Genomic DNA, 18,781 nt, shown 5'->3' with positions numbered 1-18,781 from the left:
CGGCTGTGACCAGAGACAGCGGCTGTGACCAGAGACAGCGGCTGTGACCAGAGACAGCGGCTGTGACCAGAGACAGCGGCTGTGACCAGAGACAGTGGCTGTGACCAGAGACAGTGGCTGTGATAGGCTGTACTATGTAGGCAGTAGATAAGATAAGTGTTCTTTATTTCTTTATGTCATTTAGCTCTGGATGAAGGGAGGAGAGGAGAGGTGGAGAGGAGAGGTGGAGAGAGTTATAGTTATAGAGCTGTCTATGGTTTGGGAGTGTTTTTTAAATGGGGTCTGGAAGAGCAAGGGTAGAGAGAGATATGAGGGTGAAAGAAAGAGAGAGAAAAATAATGGAAAAGAGGGGCTTCTCTGACATTGCGGAATGAGAAATGGACAGAAGGAAAGAGGAGGGTAAAAACCAGTTTCCTCTAAATCATGTGTTGTTTTTCTCTTAGTTAAACTCAGTATAAACCACCTACACCTTCAGTGTCTTTTCTTTCTCTTTCTGTATCTTTCTCCCTCTTTTCTATCTCATTCTGTATCTTTCTCCCTCTTTTCTATCTCATTCTTTTTCTCTCTCTAGTCTGGCTTTAGATACTGATCAGCTGATAAGAGATGCATGCTGCAACTTCCTGAATGATAACCTCTGTGCTCAGTCAGACCTCATTCACTCTCTCACTCACTCACTCACTCACTCACTCACTCACTCACTCACTCACTCACTCACTCACTCACTCACTCACTCACTCACTCACTCCCATCAACATTAAAAACAATAAATACAATGTTGTCCTGTCCCAATGTCAGATCATTATTTTAATCTCTTTTTGAAAATTAATTGGGGGAAAAAATCTAAATGTGAGGATTTACAGAACAAACGTCAGAGACCCTCATTACCCATTTTACCCCTCTTCCTCACTGTATTTTACCATATCCCCCCTCATTACCCATTTTACCCCTCTTCCTCAAAGTATTTTACCCTATCCCCCCTCATTACCCCTTTTACCCCTCCTCCTCAAAGTCTTTTACCATATCCCCCCTCATTACCCTTTTAACCCTCTTCCTCACTGTCTTTTACCCTATCCCCTCATTACCCATTTTACCCCTGCTCTCACTGTCTTTTACCCTATTCCCCTCATTACCCATTTACCCCCTTCCTCACTTCTTTTACCCTCCCCCTCATTACCCTTTTTCCCCTCTTCCTCACTGTCTTTTACTCCTATCCCCCCTCATTACCTCCTTTTACCCCTCTTCCTCACTGTCTTTTACGCTATTCCCCTCATTACCCCTTTTACCCCTCTTCCTCACTGTCTTTACCCTATCCCCCCTCATTACCCCTTTTACCCCTCTTCCTCACTGGTCTTTCACCCTATCCCCCCTGCATTACCCTTTTACCCCTCTTCTTCCTCACTGTCTTTTTACCCTATTCCCCTCATTACCATTTTACCCCTCTTCCTCACTGTCTTTCCCTAATCCCCCTCATTACCCTTTTTACCCCTCTCCTCACTGTCTTTTTACCTATCCCCCCTCATTACCCTTTTTACCCTCTTCCTCACTGTCTTTTACCCTATCCCCCCTCATTACCCCTTTTACCCCTTCTTTCCTCACTGTCTTTTACCCTATCCCCCCTCATTACCCTTTTACCCCTCTTCCTCACTGTCTTTTACCCTATCCCCCTCATTACCCATTTTACCCCTCTTCCTCACTGTCTTTTACCATATCCCCCCTCATTACCCCTTTTACTCCTCTTCCTCACTGTCTTTTACCCTATCCCCTCATTACCCTTTTACCCCTCTTCCTCACTGTCTTTTACCCTATTCCCTCATTTACCCATTTTACCCCTCTTCCTACTGTCTTTTACATCGCCCCCCATTACCTTTTAACCTCTCCTCACTGTCTTTTACCCTATTCCCCTCATTACCCCTTTTACCCCTCTTCCTCACTGTCTTTTTACCCTATTCCCTTCCTCATTACAACTTTCCTTTTCCCCTACCCTCCTTCCTTTCCTGTTAAGCTTTTATGTGAAGAAAAGTATATTATTTCATTTAATCAAAGCCTTTCCCCCCCTGAGAGAGGAAATGTGGCCAGTGTCTGCAATATGCCTGTGGTGTGTGTGTGTGTGTGTGTGTGTGTGTGTGTGTCGGGGGTACAGAGCGATGCTGGAGGTTATTATGTAGAGACTGGGATGCGACAGGAGAATCCTCTGATTGGGAATAAAACACCATCTTATCTATTTACATAAAGCCCAGTGCGATTGATACACACACACACACACACACACACACACACAAGTGCATACTGTAGCCATTAAAACACACAGACACATACACACAGAGATGCACACAAGCAATACACACACAAGCCCTCACAAAAACTGCAGAAGCAGGCAAATACACTTGTAAACAAACACTAGAGGAAATTCACAAAGGGATTTGTCGTGATTAAATTGCAATGATCGCCCTTTTTAGATTTCACTTTGATGATGGAAAAAAATAAAGTTAAAACGAAGACATTCTGGAAAACAGCTCTAATGGAACTTAAATGAAAAAGAACATGTAATTATCCGCGCCTGGTAGAGGAGAGGAGCCATGGAGAAAAGACCCTGCTTTATTACATGTTGATGCTGAAGCTAGCAGCAGAATAACAATACCATTTATTTGTTGCAAACTTCAACTCTGCTGACATGCAATAAAATTATCCTTCTTCACAACCCTCACTGCCAATAACCCCTGCTTAGACAAAGACTGTGTACGAAATCTGTCTTGCCTACTACTTACTAAAACAACATACTGTGTATTAATAGCACTGCAAAGTATTTAGAATGTACTGTTTAGTAAAAACGTATGCAGTAAGAAACAAATATCAACATACTACACATCCAAGGGGTCATCTAATGCACAATCACGCTGGTTCCCCACCATATGTTCGTTTATGTAAAGCGCATCCCCTGATTATCAGCTGTTGTCAAACACGAGTGTGAAAAGACAATTCTCTTCCTCAATTATGTGCAGCGACTTCTACTTGATGAAAAGCTGAAATGAGAATGACATCCTGGCATTTAAAGCAAACTACATTTTCTACATTTTACAATAATTTTTTCACATACCCAAAAAGCCGACTATTTAGAAAGTATGGGTATTTGGACACGGCCAAAGGCTTACATGAAAAACATCAAGAGGATATGAAAGAAACGTAGACTTTCCCTTTTGATTCTTATTAACCTGATCTATGACCTCCCCTCTGACTCCATAGTGACCACCCCATGACACCTGTGACCCCTCTGGGACTGAAGGCATGGAATGTGGACTTGACCTCTCAGGCTTTGCTCTTCACAGCAGGAATTTGTGTGTGTGCGTTCGTTAGTGCGTGCGTGTGTGTGTGTGTGTGTGTTCGTTAGTTCGTGCGTGCGTGCGTGTGTGTGTGCGTTCGTTAGTTCGTTAGTGCATGCGTGTGTGCGCTCGTACGTTCGTTAGTTAGTGCGCGCGCGTGTGTGTGCGTTCGGTAGCGCGTGAGTGTGTGTGTGTCTGCAGATGGGAGCCCCATATGCTCTAACCCTAATGCCAGTCCAGTGTTATCAGTCCCAGGTATTCCCTAATCATACAACTACACCGCAAAACAAAGCAACAGAAACTGCATCAAATAAATGCCCCCCCACAGTCAGTCAATCTTTCTGTGATACTGCAAACCCTAAGAACCTTCATTTAACCTACAACAGATGCTACCCTTCATCCCGCTCCCTCGCTAACCCAACCAGAACACACACACACACACACACACACACACACACACACACACACACACAGCACACACACACACATCACACACACACACACATCAACACACACACACACACACACACACACACACACACACACACACACACACACACACACACACCATACCACCTCTGTCTCAGCAAAGTCTGTGTGGCCCTGTATCGAGCTGAGTTACAGGTGGGATTAGGTGTGGAATAGGTGGGATTAGGTGAGTATACAACTATTAGGTGAGATAGTGTGAGATACAACTAAAGGTGGGAATATGTGAGATAGTGGATGTGGGCAATAGGGTGGATATCAATAAGGTGAGAATAGTATACACACCCTATAGGTTGAGAAGGTCGATGGGTGAGGCATACTAATGAATAGGTGGGATAGGATCGGAGATACCGGATCTGGAGATAGGTGGGATCACTAGGTGGGATAGTGGATACAACTATACGGTGAGATAGGTGAGATACACAGACTATAGGTTCGGGGAGTAGTTGCTGAATAGGGAGAAGGGGGAAGGTGAGAACAACTATAGGTGAGAATAGGTGAGATACAACTATAAGGTGGGAATGTGTTAGAGACTAGTCGATGATTGATAGGTGGGCGATACGGTGAGATTACACGGAACTATATGGTTGAGATAGGTGAGATACAATATATAGGAGGGATAGGTGAGATTAGGTGAGATATGATAGGTGGGAATATTGTGAGATACCAACTATAGGTGAGAATCTAGGTGGAGATACAACTATAGTGATGTGAGATTTAGTTGTCAGTAGCATTCAAGGTCGAGATAGGTGGGAATAGTGTGGATGGTGCGCTGATGCCGTGGGAAGGTGGGAATAGGTGGGATTAGGGTGGGATTAGGTGAGATTAGGCTTGGATATTGGGTAAGTATGCGTAGAAGACCTACGTGTCGAGATTAGCTGTGGTATTACAGGATGCGTATAGGTGTCGTAGCACTATGGTGCGATATCTGTTGAGGCCTCATTGGTGAGATACGGTGAGACAGGTGGATTGTAGGGTGAGATACAGACTATAGGCGTTGGGATAGGTTGAGAGATAGGGTGAGATAGGTGAGACAGGTGGGATAGATGAAGATAGGTGGGATAGGTGAGACTAACCACCATCCCTGAATAGGTGGTATACCGATAGGTGAGATAGGTGAGGGACAGGCTGGGATTAGTGAGACAGGTCGGGATAGATGAGACGTGGTGGGATAGGTGGTGACTAGGTCAGAAGGTTGGAGATAGGTGCGATAGGTGCAGACAGGTTGGTGATTTAGGTTGTAACCGACGTTATGAAGTTATGGGATAGATGAGCTATTTAGTTCGGGATAGGTGGGAGTAGGTGAGTATTATAACCCAACACCGGTCATGACCATCCGTGTGATCGCAGATAGGGTCGGAAGCGGCCATAGCGCTGGACTAGGTGAGACAGGGTGGACAGAGAATGCGACGGTCGGGATAGTGTACTGCGTCTGACGGTGCGGATTACGTGTGAGGATAGGGAGATAGGTGGGATAGGAGAGATACCCGGGTGTAAGACTAACGGTGAAGACTAGGTGGTGCATAGGCCCCCCCTGGATAGCTGTGGTGGATAGGTGAGACAGGCCGTGGGATAGGTGGGCATAGGATTAGTTGAGCACCTTAGCGAGGCGATAGCCTGATTCGTGAGACGCGTGAGAATTTAGGCTGGGATTAGGCCTGGAGACAGGTGCGCCGATTTAGGTGAGACAGGTGGGGAAATAGGTGGATAGGTGGTAGGTAGATAGGTGACGTGACAAGTGGGATTCAGTGGGAGTAAGTAGTAGGTAATGTGCGAGAGATGTGAGACAGTGAGACGGTAGTGGTAGTGAGAACAGGTGAGACAGGTGGGATAGGTGGGATAGGTGTGGAGATAAGGGTGGGATAGGTGAGATTAAGGTGGGATAGGGATAAATCTGTGGTGGCGACAGGTGAGACAGGTGGGATATCGGTGGGATAGTGTGGGATCGTTGAGATAGTGAGATAGGTGGGGTATAGCGTGGATAGGGTGGATAGGTGGAGAAGTGGGATAGTGAGACAGTGGCGATAGGTGAAGGTGGGATCAGGTGGAATAGCAAATGGGATGACAGGTGGGATATGTGGGATAGGTGGGATTAGGGGACATGGTGTTGTCTAGCAGGTGTTCTTCTGTCTGTCTGGCTGTCATGACTCTGTATTGGTCCAATCTAACCCCTAAATCTAACAGCCAATCACTGGAGATCACTTGGGGGAATGGAACTCATGGAGAACGTAATCAGTACAAGCCAATGTGAAGGACAGAAAATAATTTACTGTATATGATTGTAAACAAAATAAATATTTCTCAGAATTTGAGTTTTTAGTGGAAATAAAGTGTTTTTGTGAGCAGGTGGTGGTTCACTCCTGCTGGAAAGTGTTTAACTTTCCTGTTCTAAATAGACCGTGGATATGTGTTTTGGCATATGAAGAAATAAATAAATACTAATGTGAGGGATTAAGGCAGGGAGAGATAACAAAATTGGAATAAAAAGAAATCCCTCAGACACACCTCTCTCTCTGCTCCACCTCCGGCATGCCTCCTCCTCTTCCTTCCGCGCCTCTGTAACCGTATGGTGTCAAAACCACCTCCACGACGAGTACGAGTCACATTCATTCAGAACACCTGATACATAAATATATACAACATGTGGATATCTAATAGCCCGCCGGACTGATGTAGTTAACGACTAGGCGCGAAATGCAGAGGTGAGAACAGGAGACGAGTAAGAGGCAAGGGTCAAGTGAGGAAGGGGCACATTATTGTACTGGGCGCCTGGATTTAATTATTGCTATAAGTACTTTGACGCACAACTTCCAAATTATTATGGTTTGATGCACCTAGTACAGTATCTCTCCTGAAAAAATTCAGTGCTGAGACTATATATATCAATTCGAACGCCAACATCGAGTCCCAAACACCCGGCGATAAACGCACAATATAGTGCCGATGCTAACTTGGTGCAGGAAAGAGGTATAGAGATTTAACCCGGCTCAAGTGTCCCATCGTCAACTAAGATGTCAGGATGAAAACGACGGCTATGTGGTTGATGTGGTACAACCATCTGCCGAGTTAGACATAATGACGTGGTTCCCTAGAATGTAGATGCACTAACTCCCGAAGATGACTGAATCTTGCATAGCACCACACGACTAGAATGACGGAAGCGGCGTTCGCTACAGGATGAACAGATCAGCTTATGAACGTTAATGAGGAAGGCCTCTTCTTCTCTCTCCCATCTGGTCTTATAGTCTCGCTCGCTCAGAGCCAAGTCATACTCGGTTAATCTATCCTGCGTGGTCAATAACATGAGCTACTCTACAATCGAAATCTAATCTGGCTGAATTCGCTAAGCGAATGCTCCTATCCCCAACAGAATCACCATCTCAGTACATCCTTTACTGACAATATCCTCTCAGAATCATAAAAAACTATCTAACATAGGCCCCACAAACAAAACAAGAGAAATGAACTCAATCATAAACAAATCAAAAAATACATCGATAATAACATCAAATAAACTCATATATCGTGTACGGACCATCCGAATGACTCCACATTAACAAAAGAAATACACTAGCACGTCTAGTGTATTTTCTCATCTCTGCCGATACTTCTATACTCGCCATCTTCATATCTTCTCTCTCGGAAGGTGCTAACTCTCTCTCTCTCTCGCTCGTCCTCTACACATCTAACTTACTTCTTCTTACTGTACTCCTCAAACTAAGCATACCTCTCTCGCTCTCCTCCAGTTCACCTACCTCTTCATCTTTGCCTCCAGGATCCTTCATTGTGCTCTCTCTTCTACGGAGTGTGACATGATGTTTACTCTCTTGACCTCATGTCTGCCTCTAGATACCGTTTCATGATGAATCAGTCTGCTCTCTCTCATCTTCGTGACAATACTACAGTCGAATTGCTACGCTTATCTCTTCTTCATATCTTCTTTCCTACGTGGCTCTAAGCGTGGTAATCATGTCTGCTGATGTAGAGATTCCTCTGTGGCCTAGCGATTAGCAGCATGTTTCTCCTCCTCCCTCCTTCTCTCACTGCATCCGTTCTCATTGACATCATTATCTGAGACATCGACAGAGGGGAGGACTGGGAAACCAGAGAGAGCAGATCTGCTGGGAATCACTTCCCCAATCATTAAAACTCTCTTATCCCTCGAATACCTGCTTGTTAAACACTGTGTGTGTGTGTGTGTGTGTGTGTGTGTGTGTGTGTGTGTGTGTGTGTGTTAAACAGGCTCAATCGGAGCATGCATAAAAGGATTTGCGGTAGTCTATTAGGAGTGTGAATGTGTGTTCTCTACTCTCCTCTTCCATCACCAGAACCTGTCCTTTTCCTGTCATGAAAGTTTAATCAGCCATTTAAAAGCCAGTGACCAGGCTGAGTCTCTGTATGTACCCTGCCTCCAGGTTTGAAGAAACTGATACAGGCAATGCAGAGGTCAGCCCTGGTTCAGCCAGCAAGCCACCGTGCCCTGCAGGCACTGAGTAGTAGCTTCAGTACATCAATTCACTGATTACAACTGGAACCACTTTTACCATGATAAATCAGGGCCAAGTGAGAATAGTCCAAATTAAAGAGACTATTTAGAGATAGACTATCTTATATGGTAATGTACAGTAGCTGTACAATTTTGGATGCTAGCAGCAGAGAAGAGAGCCATCAGTTGAGAGCCATCCGTCAGTCTGTAGGTCTACTCTACTGTGTACAGGGAGGAATCCATCAGTCTAGCTAGCATGTGCTGAGGAGGGGAGAGGGGGATACGTCAGTGATAAGTCAGTCTAGCAGGAAAGAGAGAGAGAGATGTACAGCTGATATATAGCCTCTGCGGCTGGCTCACTCTCACTCACATCTCTCTCTCTCTCTGTCTGTCTCTGTCTCTTTCTCTCTATAATTAATTTAGCATGAACACATAGCGGAAGCACATTAATATACAATAGAATAACGGAATGACTTACTTTAGAAGAATAATGCAAACGTCTATTATTTGCTGTTCTCTCCCTTACCCACCCATTGTGCTCTCCCTCCCTCTTTCTCTCTTTCTCTCTCTCTCTGTCTCTCCTATGTTCTACCTCTTTCTGTGAATGAGTGATTTATAGGGCTTAATTGCTGGCAGTGGTTCATGTGATCACATGACCATGTCATGACAGCATGTGATAAATACAGCAGGATAATTAAAACACTGCTTTATAGGGGAACCAAACACACACAAACAGATGACAACAGTACTGTTAACCCAGAACTTGTCAAAGCCTTTTTGCTAGGAAGCTTTAACACACAGTGTGATGTACCAACTCCAGTGGGTATATGAATCCCTCTTTCTACCTCACTGTAAAACATTGAGACTGTGACAGAAGAGTCTGCAGGGTTTAGTCCATACATCTTGTTGTTACATGGAGCTAGATATCAGGGAGTGACCTTTTTATGCACCACACCATACATTGTTAAAATAATGGGGTGTCTTATAGCAGGATGCTAGGAGCGCCCGGGGGGGGGGGGGGAGGGGGGGGGGGGGGGAGACAGACGCGTGGAATGGGTGGCAAAAATAACTAACTGAAAGTCACATCCCCAATTTAGCCACAAATTATGACTGCATTGAGGCATATGTGCTCTCCTTGGATAATACGCACCATGCCACTTTGAGTGATGTGTCAAGAACTGCAAGCGCTGCTTAGTTTTTCACACTGCAAGCAGGTCCGCGTGGTGGTATCAAGAATGGTCCAGCCACCCAAAGAAGGGACAACCAGTCAAATTGACACACATTGCTGGGAGGCATTTGGAGTCAACAGGCGCCAGCATCCCTGTGGAACGCTTTCAGTACCTGTAGAGTCCATGCCCCGATGAATTGAGGCTGTTCTGTGACGGGTAAAAGGGGGTGCAACCCAATATTAGGAAGGTGTTCCTAACGTTTTGTACACTCAGTTTATTATATGGAACAGCAGAGTGTGTTTAGCACTGGCATCTCCTTATTTATCTCTGTGTTAGTTAGTTCCCTCGCAACACTTCAAATGAATGTCATCCTGAGGATATAGAGGAGAAAGCTAGAATTCAGCAGTTTCCCTGCAGCCCTGGTTATTTATCAAGATAACAAGCAGGAGAAGCCTCCTGTTCCAGCACCAGGCCTAGGCAATATGTTCAGGCCGTGTGTTGCTGTGTGCTGTGGGTTGTGTGTGTGTGTGGTGTGTGCTGTGTGTGCTGTGTGTGTGTGTGTGTTGTGTGTGTGTGTGTGTGTGTGTGTGTGTTGTGTGTGTGTGTGTGTGTGTGTGTGTGTGTGTGTTGTGTGTGTTGTGTGTGTGTGTGGTGTGTGTGTGTGTGTGCCTGCGAGAGGAAATAAAAGGGTGTTAGGAGAGGGGGATGGACGGCTGCATCTGGTTATGGATGCACTGGGACTAGTAGGTCACTTTATTATAAGGAGGGACAGGAGTCCACACACATAAACACACACATGTTATGGATACACTATATGCCCAACGGTGAAAGACTTTAGTCCGTGCAGGAATTTGCACACGCGCAAGCACATATCCAGTACAGACTAGGACGTCCCAGTACAGGGATCCATGCTCAATTTTGCTGAGGCAAATCTCTATTTAGATGTAGAGTGCTGCAGTGTGTGGCTGTTCAAATGGTAGCTAGTTGGGTTTTTAATAAACATTAGCATCGGCGCCAGGGTGTGTATTGCAGCTAGATGGATTCTTCCTGTTAGGACTGTGGTACTTGAGATATATCCTGAGGAGTGTTTGGTATTGTGCCATGTTACACAACTCTCTATAGCATCAGCGCCTAAACAAGGCTGCTGGAGTTTAATTAGACACGCGGTGCAAAGCTAACGAGCTAGTGCTGGGGAGACACTGCAGGGAAGAGAGGAGAGGGAAGACAAGAGGAAGGAGAAATGCTGTGCTGTGTGTGTGTGTCGTGTGGTGTGTGTGTGTGTGTGTGTGTGTGTGGTGTGTGTGTGTGCTGTGTGTGTGTGTGTGTGTGTGATGTGTGTGTGTGTGCTGTGTGTGTGTGTGTGCTGTGTGTGTGTGTGTGTGTGTGTGTGTGTGTGTGGTGTGTGTGTGTGTGTGTATGAGGAGAGGAGGGGATGAACATAAGAAGAAAAGAGGAGAGAGGGAGGAGATGAGGGAACGCTGTGGGCTACAGGAAGACCCTAAGGCTAAGAACTATGATAGTGTAATGTATTTCCCACTGAACCTAACTCACAACTAATCACTGCATCTCTCTCATCATAATGCTGTGAACAGACATCCCTACCTGAGGACAGTGTCTCTGCTGCCCCCGCTTCCCTCTCACCAACACGCACGTGCCCCACACACCTCTGCCAAGTCTCCACCAAAGACTCATTAAAATAATCTGAATAAAACAGACTAAATTTGGGGTCTGTACTCACACAACTAGACAACATGAGAGGAGAGAGCATACAGCATTGGACATTAACATAATTTGAAAGGAGAAGAGGGTGCTGCTCTGAAGACATTATGTGTATATATATATATTTTATGCAAGGAATTTTTCTGTACAAGGAGACAAAGACAATACTGTATTAATGAAGAAAAGACAATAACTCAACCACCACTACAGTACCTCCCCACATACACACACCATGATGTTGCTGGTGTCATATGTCCTTCCATAACAACCTAACCTGCTGCTGCAAGCCTGGGAGGCACCACACACACACACGCACGCACGCACACACACTCACACCCCTGTAACGTACTCTATGCTTGAGCCTGCTTCTGAAACCCCACCCTCTTCTCCCTCCCCCCCCCTCCCTCTTTCTCTCCTCGGCCTTGCATGCCAAGATCCCACCTCCCCCTCATCCGCCCAAACCAGTGACCTTCAGAACGTCCTGACAGGCAGAAAAATGCTAAGTTATGCAGGTGTCTAATGTCCGGCATGCCACACACACACACACACACACACACACACACACACACACACACACACACCGCTGTCTTATATTGCACTGATCGGCGTTAACCCTGTCACTGCCACACGATTCCTGAGGGCATATACTTAACAAACACACAGAGCAACTGTGACGCTGATATTGATGCTGTCTTTGTTCAAAATTTCCGGGGCTTTTCGGAGAGTTATTTCACGAAGTGGACACACACACTGTGTCTGAGTGTGTATGTGAGCGTTGTATTACAGTGGTGATGAGTCGTCAGGCTGTGAGGCTGTTATCTCAGACACAGTGATATGTGAGGGTGATACTCCACATTGACCAGGCCTTTAAATAAGCCCTTCGATCCTACTGGGACAACAGTAAGGTCACTGCCTGCGCTCTCCCTGTCTGCCTGCCTGTCTGGCTGCACCCACTGCCAGATCCCTCCATCCCTAACTCTTTTTCTTCCCTCCTCCTCTCCCTTCCTCCTTCCGCACGCCATCCTTCACTGCCTGGCTGTCTGTCTGCCCCGATAGAGAGGTCCCTCCATCCCTCTCTCTCTCCCTCAATCTCCTCCCATACTCCCACCCGTCCCTCTGTCTGTCAGTGTGAGAAGTGAAGTCTGTCCCCATGGAGACAGGAGACAGAGTCCCAGGGTCAAGGGTCAGCTGAGAGATGAAAGGTCGTGACCCTATCCAATGACCACTAGGGAGCAGAGAGGGCATGTCACACCTCACCTGTCAATCAGCCTGTGCTGTCGGACACCAGACAGAGAATTGCATTCCGTCACAGACACAGGCCACAGAGACATGAGCCTGTCAAATATATGCTGTAACATTCCTCAAAAGATACCTTATGTACAGTCACTGTCCTCAGATTTCTGCATAGTGAAAAGTGAGGACTTTGTTGAGAGATTTGTATTGTGATTATCACAACATATAGAGCAGGGAACATCAACTAGATTCAGCCACGAGCAGATATGTTCTTGAGTGGATGGTCGGGGGGCCGGAACATACTTCTAAATCATTTGTACTCTGCAAATTGATGCGAGCCGCCAGATGATGATCCCTGATATAGAAGGTGAAAGAAGTCCCAACAAGAAAGGCGTCCTCCTGAGTTGCCTGTCTGTCCTCTGGTCGCGCCGACCATTAAAATCATTAGCACTTAACTGGAATCTGTATGGAGCCTGTACAGCTACCGCTGCCTGCCTTCACAACCAGAAATCTCAGACTATCAACACACAGCTTCACCAGAGGTATAGAAAACAGAGGCCAACCTATCGTCTGGACTGTCTCTCTGAATAAAGACACATTCAGAGGGTTACATCCTGTGGTAATATCTTCCAAAATCTAAACAAAATCAACACAGAAAAGGTTCTGAGGTAAGGAAGTGTGTTTTTATCACTCTGAAGATTGTGAACAATTATTATAACATTTCTCAAATTAAATCAGCAAAGTCAACCCCTATTGAAATGTGCAAAATTATTTTGTAAAATAGTGAACCCATTTTATAAGAGACACTGACAGTTATTTGATAAATATTTTTTAAAGACCATTCAAAGATGAGAATCAAAATTGTAAATACTATTAACATGTATATCCTTCAGTAAAATTGTACAATTGTGCTTCATAAAATGCTAAATATTTGTTTAATAAATATTAGAAATAACAATAATAATCTAACAATAATATACAATTATATGAATAACTATTATATTAAATACAATACAGATTTAGTTGTGAATGTGTACACTTTTCATCTTTTCCAGAATTGTTTTAAAGCAATATTATAGCTAGCTTAAAACAGTAATGTGTGTGTTATGAACCAGGTGATCAGTGAGCTGAGGAGGAGAAGGGACAAGATGGCGGATGTTACCTCAGACTCCAGGTCAAGGGTCAGGGGGCAGGGTTCAGGGGTCACTATCACAGATGCAGGAACTTTCTCGACGTCCTAAGGATAGAGATAATAAAAGCAAGGATTAAAACATAGTAAAAAAGGCAGAAAATAGTTTCACTAAAACATACGCTAAGCATCTGTACAATCTTAGAAAAAAAGGTGCTATCTAGTACCTAAAAGGGTTATTAATCTGTCCCCATAAAATAACCCTTTAAAAGAACCCTTTTTGGTTCTAGGAAGAACCCTTTTCACAGAGGGTTATACCTGAAACCAAAAAGGGTTCCACCTGGAACCCAAAAGGGTTCTCCTATGGGGACAGCCGAAGAACCCTTTTGGAACCCTTTTTTCTAAGAGTGTAGCGTGGATGTGTAGCGTGGATGTGTAGCGTGGATGTGTAGCGTGGATGTGTAGCGTGGATGGAGGCGAATGAGAGAGAACGAGAAAGAGCACATTAAAGCCTCTTTATACATATTTAAGCAACAATGACAGCCATTCATTTTTCTAGTAATGTCATTAACACTGAGACCATATGGACCATGTCCTGCTTAGCCAGGAGTTACCACTACCACACACCACTCTGAGAGAAAGCAGGACGGTAATGACACACACCCTTCACCACTTGCTGTAGAGATTGAAGGTGCAGTAGCCTACTGAGTCCTGTTATGTGCACTGCTAATGTGTGCTACTGAGTGGGAAGTTGACCAGGAGCTGTAGAAATTGATATTCATTTGCAGACATTGTGCAGATAAATAAGAAGGTAGATATAATCGAAAGCAACACACGTACAAACAGGTGCATGCACACCCATCAGTGTGGGACACAGAGAGAATGCTAGGACATGGCACCAGTGTGTGAGGTCAGGGTCTTTCCCATGTACAGATAAAAGAGAGAGGAGGAGAGAGACAGCGGAAGAGCTGAACAACACTTTGGGTCACCTTGTCTGGCTGGAGATCAATGTCTGTTAGACTGGTGAGTGAGAGAGAGAAAAGAGAGAGAGAGAGAGAGAAAAAAGAGAGAGAGAGAGAAAAGAGAGAGAGAGAAAAGAGAGAGAGAGAGCGAGAGAGAGACGGAGCCACTGCACAACAGCAGAACCTGAGACGGAGCTGCATTTCCTGACAAAATGTGAAAAATATAAAACAATTAGAAAGTGTCATTTCCCCAAATTTGAAACCCTTATTCGGTTTCAAAGACCTCTTTGATGAGAGTAGGTTAGCCGTCCTGTTGGGGGAGAATGCAGAGAGCTGTAGGTTGGCAGCGCACTACATTGCTGCCTGCCATAAGTTGAGGTACAGTGTCTGACAGACCAACCAAACTGCACATGTCTTCCACTATTGTTATTGTTCAATGTATGGTTATTTTGACCCTTGGTTATTGTTGTTACTGTTGTCCCGTTGACAATTTTGATTCTTATTATTTTCATATTAAATATAGTAAATAGTAAATATCCAAATTAAGCTTTGGCAAAATGTACATTGTTACGTCATGCCAATAAAGCATATTGAATTGAATTGAGAGAGACAGACAGACAGACAGAGAKAGAGAAGAGGAGATGAGAGAGAGAGAGAGAGAGGACAGAGGAAGAGGGAGAGAGGAGATAAGAAGAGAGAAGAGAGAGAGAGAGACTGACTCCTACATTCCTGGGGCAGAGAGGTACATAAACGCGGTTGATTTAAATCAGTGTCTGACTGCAGTAGAAGGGTAAATCACCTCACAGCTTCAATGAGCTGCAGGTAAAACACACAGGGGTCGGGCTCAGCTCCAACTCTACACACACACACACACACACACACACACACACACACACACTCAGTAGTACGGTTGAAGAATTGCCACACCACACCACACACACAGTTAACTTTTAGTCTAATGGAGCTACAAGATACTTAAAAACATAGCATAATTTTTTTAAGGTTTCAATACAAAACATGCAGTCTCTAAAAATGATATGGACAACTAATTAAATTCATTATTGACCCTAAGTTCTTTCGGCCTCAATTTCTCATACAAAGACTAATCAACTGTTCTACTTAAGGTAACGAGCTCTTAATCTTCACGTAGTACTCGTGGTTATGGATGTTGTGACACTCTCCCAGAAGATCATATATAATGGAAGTTCTGTATGGGAGCCGTTGCCCATTGGGTATCTTTACATCGAAGCTAGCTTAGACAATTTGCAAAACATTCGCCATCTTCGAGACAACCCTAATGCTCAATTTTAAGGTGGTATCATAGCCCTACGCTTATACTAGCTCTTAATTTACTGTAGTTTTCGCAATATTCAGTTTTTGTGGATTAATACAGGAAGGCTACTAGAAGCCAGTCAGTGTGAGCTAGGGAGGATGAACATTATTCCTGAAACCATATAGGGTAATTCATTCTATCATTGCTGCGTATAACAATGTAATAGGTTTGTGGTTAGGCTCCCTAGATATGTCACATACAATGGAGTTGTAGCGGTTTAAAATGGATTGAGCATGAGTGTCATCAGAATAACCTATGCAATTTTATGGATGAGCACACTAAGAGCTGCATTGCCGAGATGCACTGCGGCAGAAGCTCACAACCAATGATTTTAACTATTAATCCTTAGGTGTCACCCCATTCTTTCAAATGTGATTAGTACTCTGGAGTGGAAATGGTTCAATTAAGCACCCCACTTAGAATGCTGACCTAATAATTAAATTGTGACCTAAAGAGTAGTACTGAGTTATGATCCTGTAATTTCCAGTCAATGACCATGGGTAGACAGTTGTCCAAATGATCTACATTTGTATCTTTTCTACATTGCCCTTATGAAACAATAATGATATAATAAAGGATGGTAAAGTAACTGGATGAAGGTGGTGGTGAATCATTGTTAATACACTATGCTCCATCAGGCAGTCATTGTCCGGGGTTTTCGTGATATTGGCCCACATATATAACTCAGCGGATCTCAAGGGCCAGTGAACCAGGCACCAATTCACATCTCAATGCCCATCTCAAGCTAAATTCCCATTTAATCTTGGAGAGGAGTAGTCCTCTCCGGCATCTGCGCTAATAATCGCTTATAATAGACCTTACATGGTATCTGCCATATACCAACTCTCGGGTCTTTAATTGGTAAGTTAAATAAGCGGTTATTCTTTTGTAAGCTCCTTATCAAAGCACCCTTTTTAAAGTAGTCGAGGTAAGCGTGTCTCTCAGATTAAATGGAATTTAGCACTGAAAAGGATTTGAGAAATGTGATTTGGTTGGACGATAGGCCAACAATGATGGAGAAGTGTTTAACATCACCATTACATTCTTAAGATATATATTGGTTTCATAGGCATGTAAGTGCATGAGACAGGTTTGAATGTTGATGAATACGGACCAAATCAACTTTTATCATTTTTTATTGTGTGCTTATTAAATTTCATAACATCCGTGAATGAATGTTTGGTTCGGGACGGGAAACAGAGGGCCAATCGGGACGTCCGACAATCAGGAATGTGTCACCTACTTATAGAGAAGAGATGAGTATGGTTAAAATAATGTTCATTTAATTAGGATTTAGAGCTTAAAAAAACTGAAGACAAACTAAATTGTGTAAGTATACACTGAAGTTAGAAAAATGTGCAATTGTCAACTCGAAAACTACTTCTCAGATTTTTTGGGTTAATGTCAACTATTCAGAGTGCTGAAGATTGTTAAGAACGTTTATGTTTATTGGGGAATTTCTAATGAATTATTTTCATTATTAGAGATGTTTGTATTGAACTTAAAAATAATTGTCTGTTTTAAGTATCTGTACTCCTTAGAGGCATTTTCAACTCTTGTCAGTGGGTAACCGCCTTGAAAAATCTAGTGTTTTTTTTGTCATATGGGATAGTATTAATATGATTAACTTGTTTGAAATTTTGTATATACTAGTGATCATTTTAATAACTTTTTATGTTCTGATTATATAGTGAATAAATAGAAAAAAGTTAGGAGATTTGGTTATTAACATATTTGATATCTCTGTTGAATGAAAAAGCAAGGCTTTAACAGTGTTGGACAATCATGTAAAAATACATGCCTTTTTAGGGTTGGACTGAGTTGCTATCCAGTTTATTGATTTTCAATAATTAACAAAAGATGGTTGACCTAAAGTTGTTCAAAAATATATATAATTGTGAAAAGAGTTGAATGTTCCGTCTTCAAGATCTCTGAGCTACAGTGCTCAGAAGTTCACCTGGATTTCTTCAACTTTTTCATGTGCTAATATAAATGGGATAAATGTATTTTGTCATTTTTTGTCAAAATCTTAACAAATATTCTTAATGTCCAAGGAAGAAAAGTAGACATTTTTAGATTAAAAATGTAAATAAAGCTCCCTGATAAATACTGTTCAAAACCTTTGGCATCAATTAACAGCTGTAAGTCTTATTGGGTAGTCTCTAAGAGCTTTGGTACAAACCTGATTGCACAATACTCAATTATTCTTTTAAAATTTTCTAGCTCTGTCAAGTTGGTTGTTAACATTGCTAAACAGCCCCTTTCAGTCTTGCCCTAGACTTTCCGCTGATTAAGTAAAACTGTAACTAGGACCACTCCGGGAATTCATGTTGTCTTGGTAAGCAACTCAGTGTATATATTGCTTTGTGATTTAGGTAATTGTCCTGCGATAAAGGTGAATTTGTCTCCCAGCTGTCTGTTGGAAGGCAGACTGAATCAGGTTTCTCTATGATTTGCCTGTGCTTAGCTAATATTTCTGTTCTAAAAAATTAAAAAAAATCCTTGCCCAATGACAAGCAATACCCATAACATGATGAACCCACCATACTTGAACATATGAGAGTGGTTTTACGATTTTCCCAAAACATAATCTTTTGTATTCAGGAGATCTTAATTCAACAGGATGCAGTTTGGAATATTTTATTCTGTATAGGCTTCCTTCTTTTTACTCTTTTATTTAGATTAGTATTGTGGTAGTAACTACAATGTTGTTTGATCCATCCTCAGTTTCTCACAGTCACAGCATTAAAAACTCTAACTGTTTTTAAAATCACCATTGGCATTATGGTGAAATCCCTGAGCAGTTTTTCCCTTCCTCTCGCGCACTGAGTTAGGAAGGACGCCTCTATTTTTGTAGTGACTGGTGGTATTGATACATCATCCAAAGTGTAATTAGAACTTTTTTGTCTTTTTAACCCCATCTACCAAATCGGTGCCTCTTTGCGAG

At 43.3% G+C, this 18,781-nt stretch overlaps 1 protein-coding gene across 1 annotated transcript in view; it reads right to left on the bottom strand.

Moving 5' to 3' along the window:
• Positions 1 to 18,781, bottom strand: part of LOC111953023 (transcription factor Maf) — a 71,514-nt gene that overhangs the window by 44,793 nt on the left and 7,940 nt on the right. The window contains exon 2 of the mRNA XM_023972095.3: positions 13,573 to 13,647. Coding sequence (XP_023827863.1) covers positions 13,620 to 13,647 — 28 coding nt within the window. The 3' untranslated portion in view covers positions 13,573 to 13,619. The remainder of the gene's footprint in view (positions 1 to 13,572; positions 13,648 to 18,781) is intronic.

The sequence above is a fragment of the Salvelinus sp. IW2-2015 genome, linkage group LG26, assembly GCF_002910315.2.
Source record: "Salvelinus sp. IW2-2015 linkage group LG26, ASM291031v2, whole genome shotgun sequence".
In the NCBI taxonomy this organism is placed as follows: domain Eukaryota; kingdom Metazoa; phylum Chordata; class Actinopteri; order Salmoniformes; family Salmonidae; genus Salvelinus; species Salvelinus sp. IW2-2015.
This window is presented reverse-complemented; position numbering and strand designations above follow the sequence as displayed.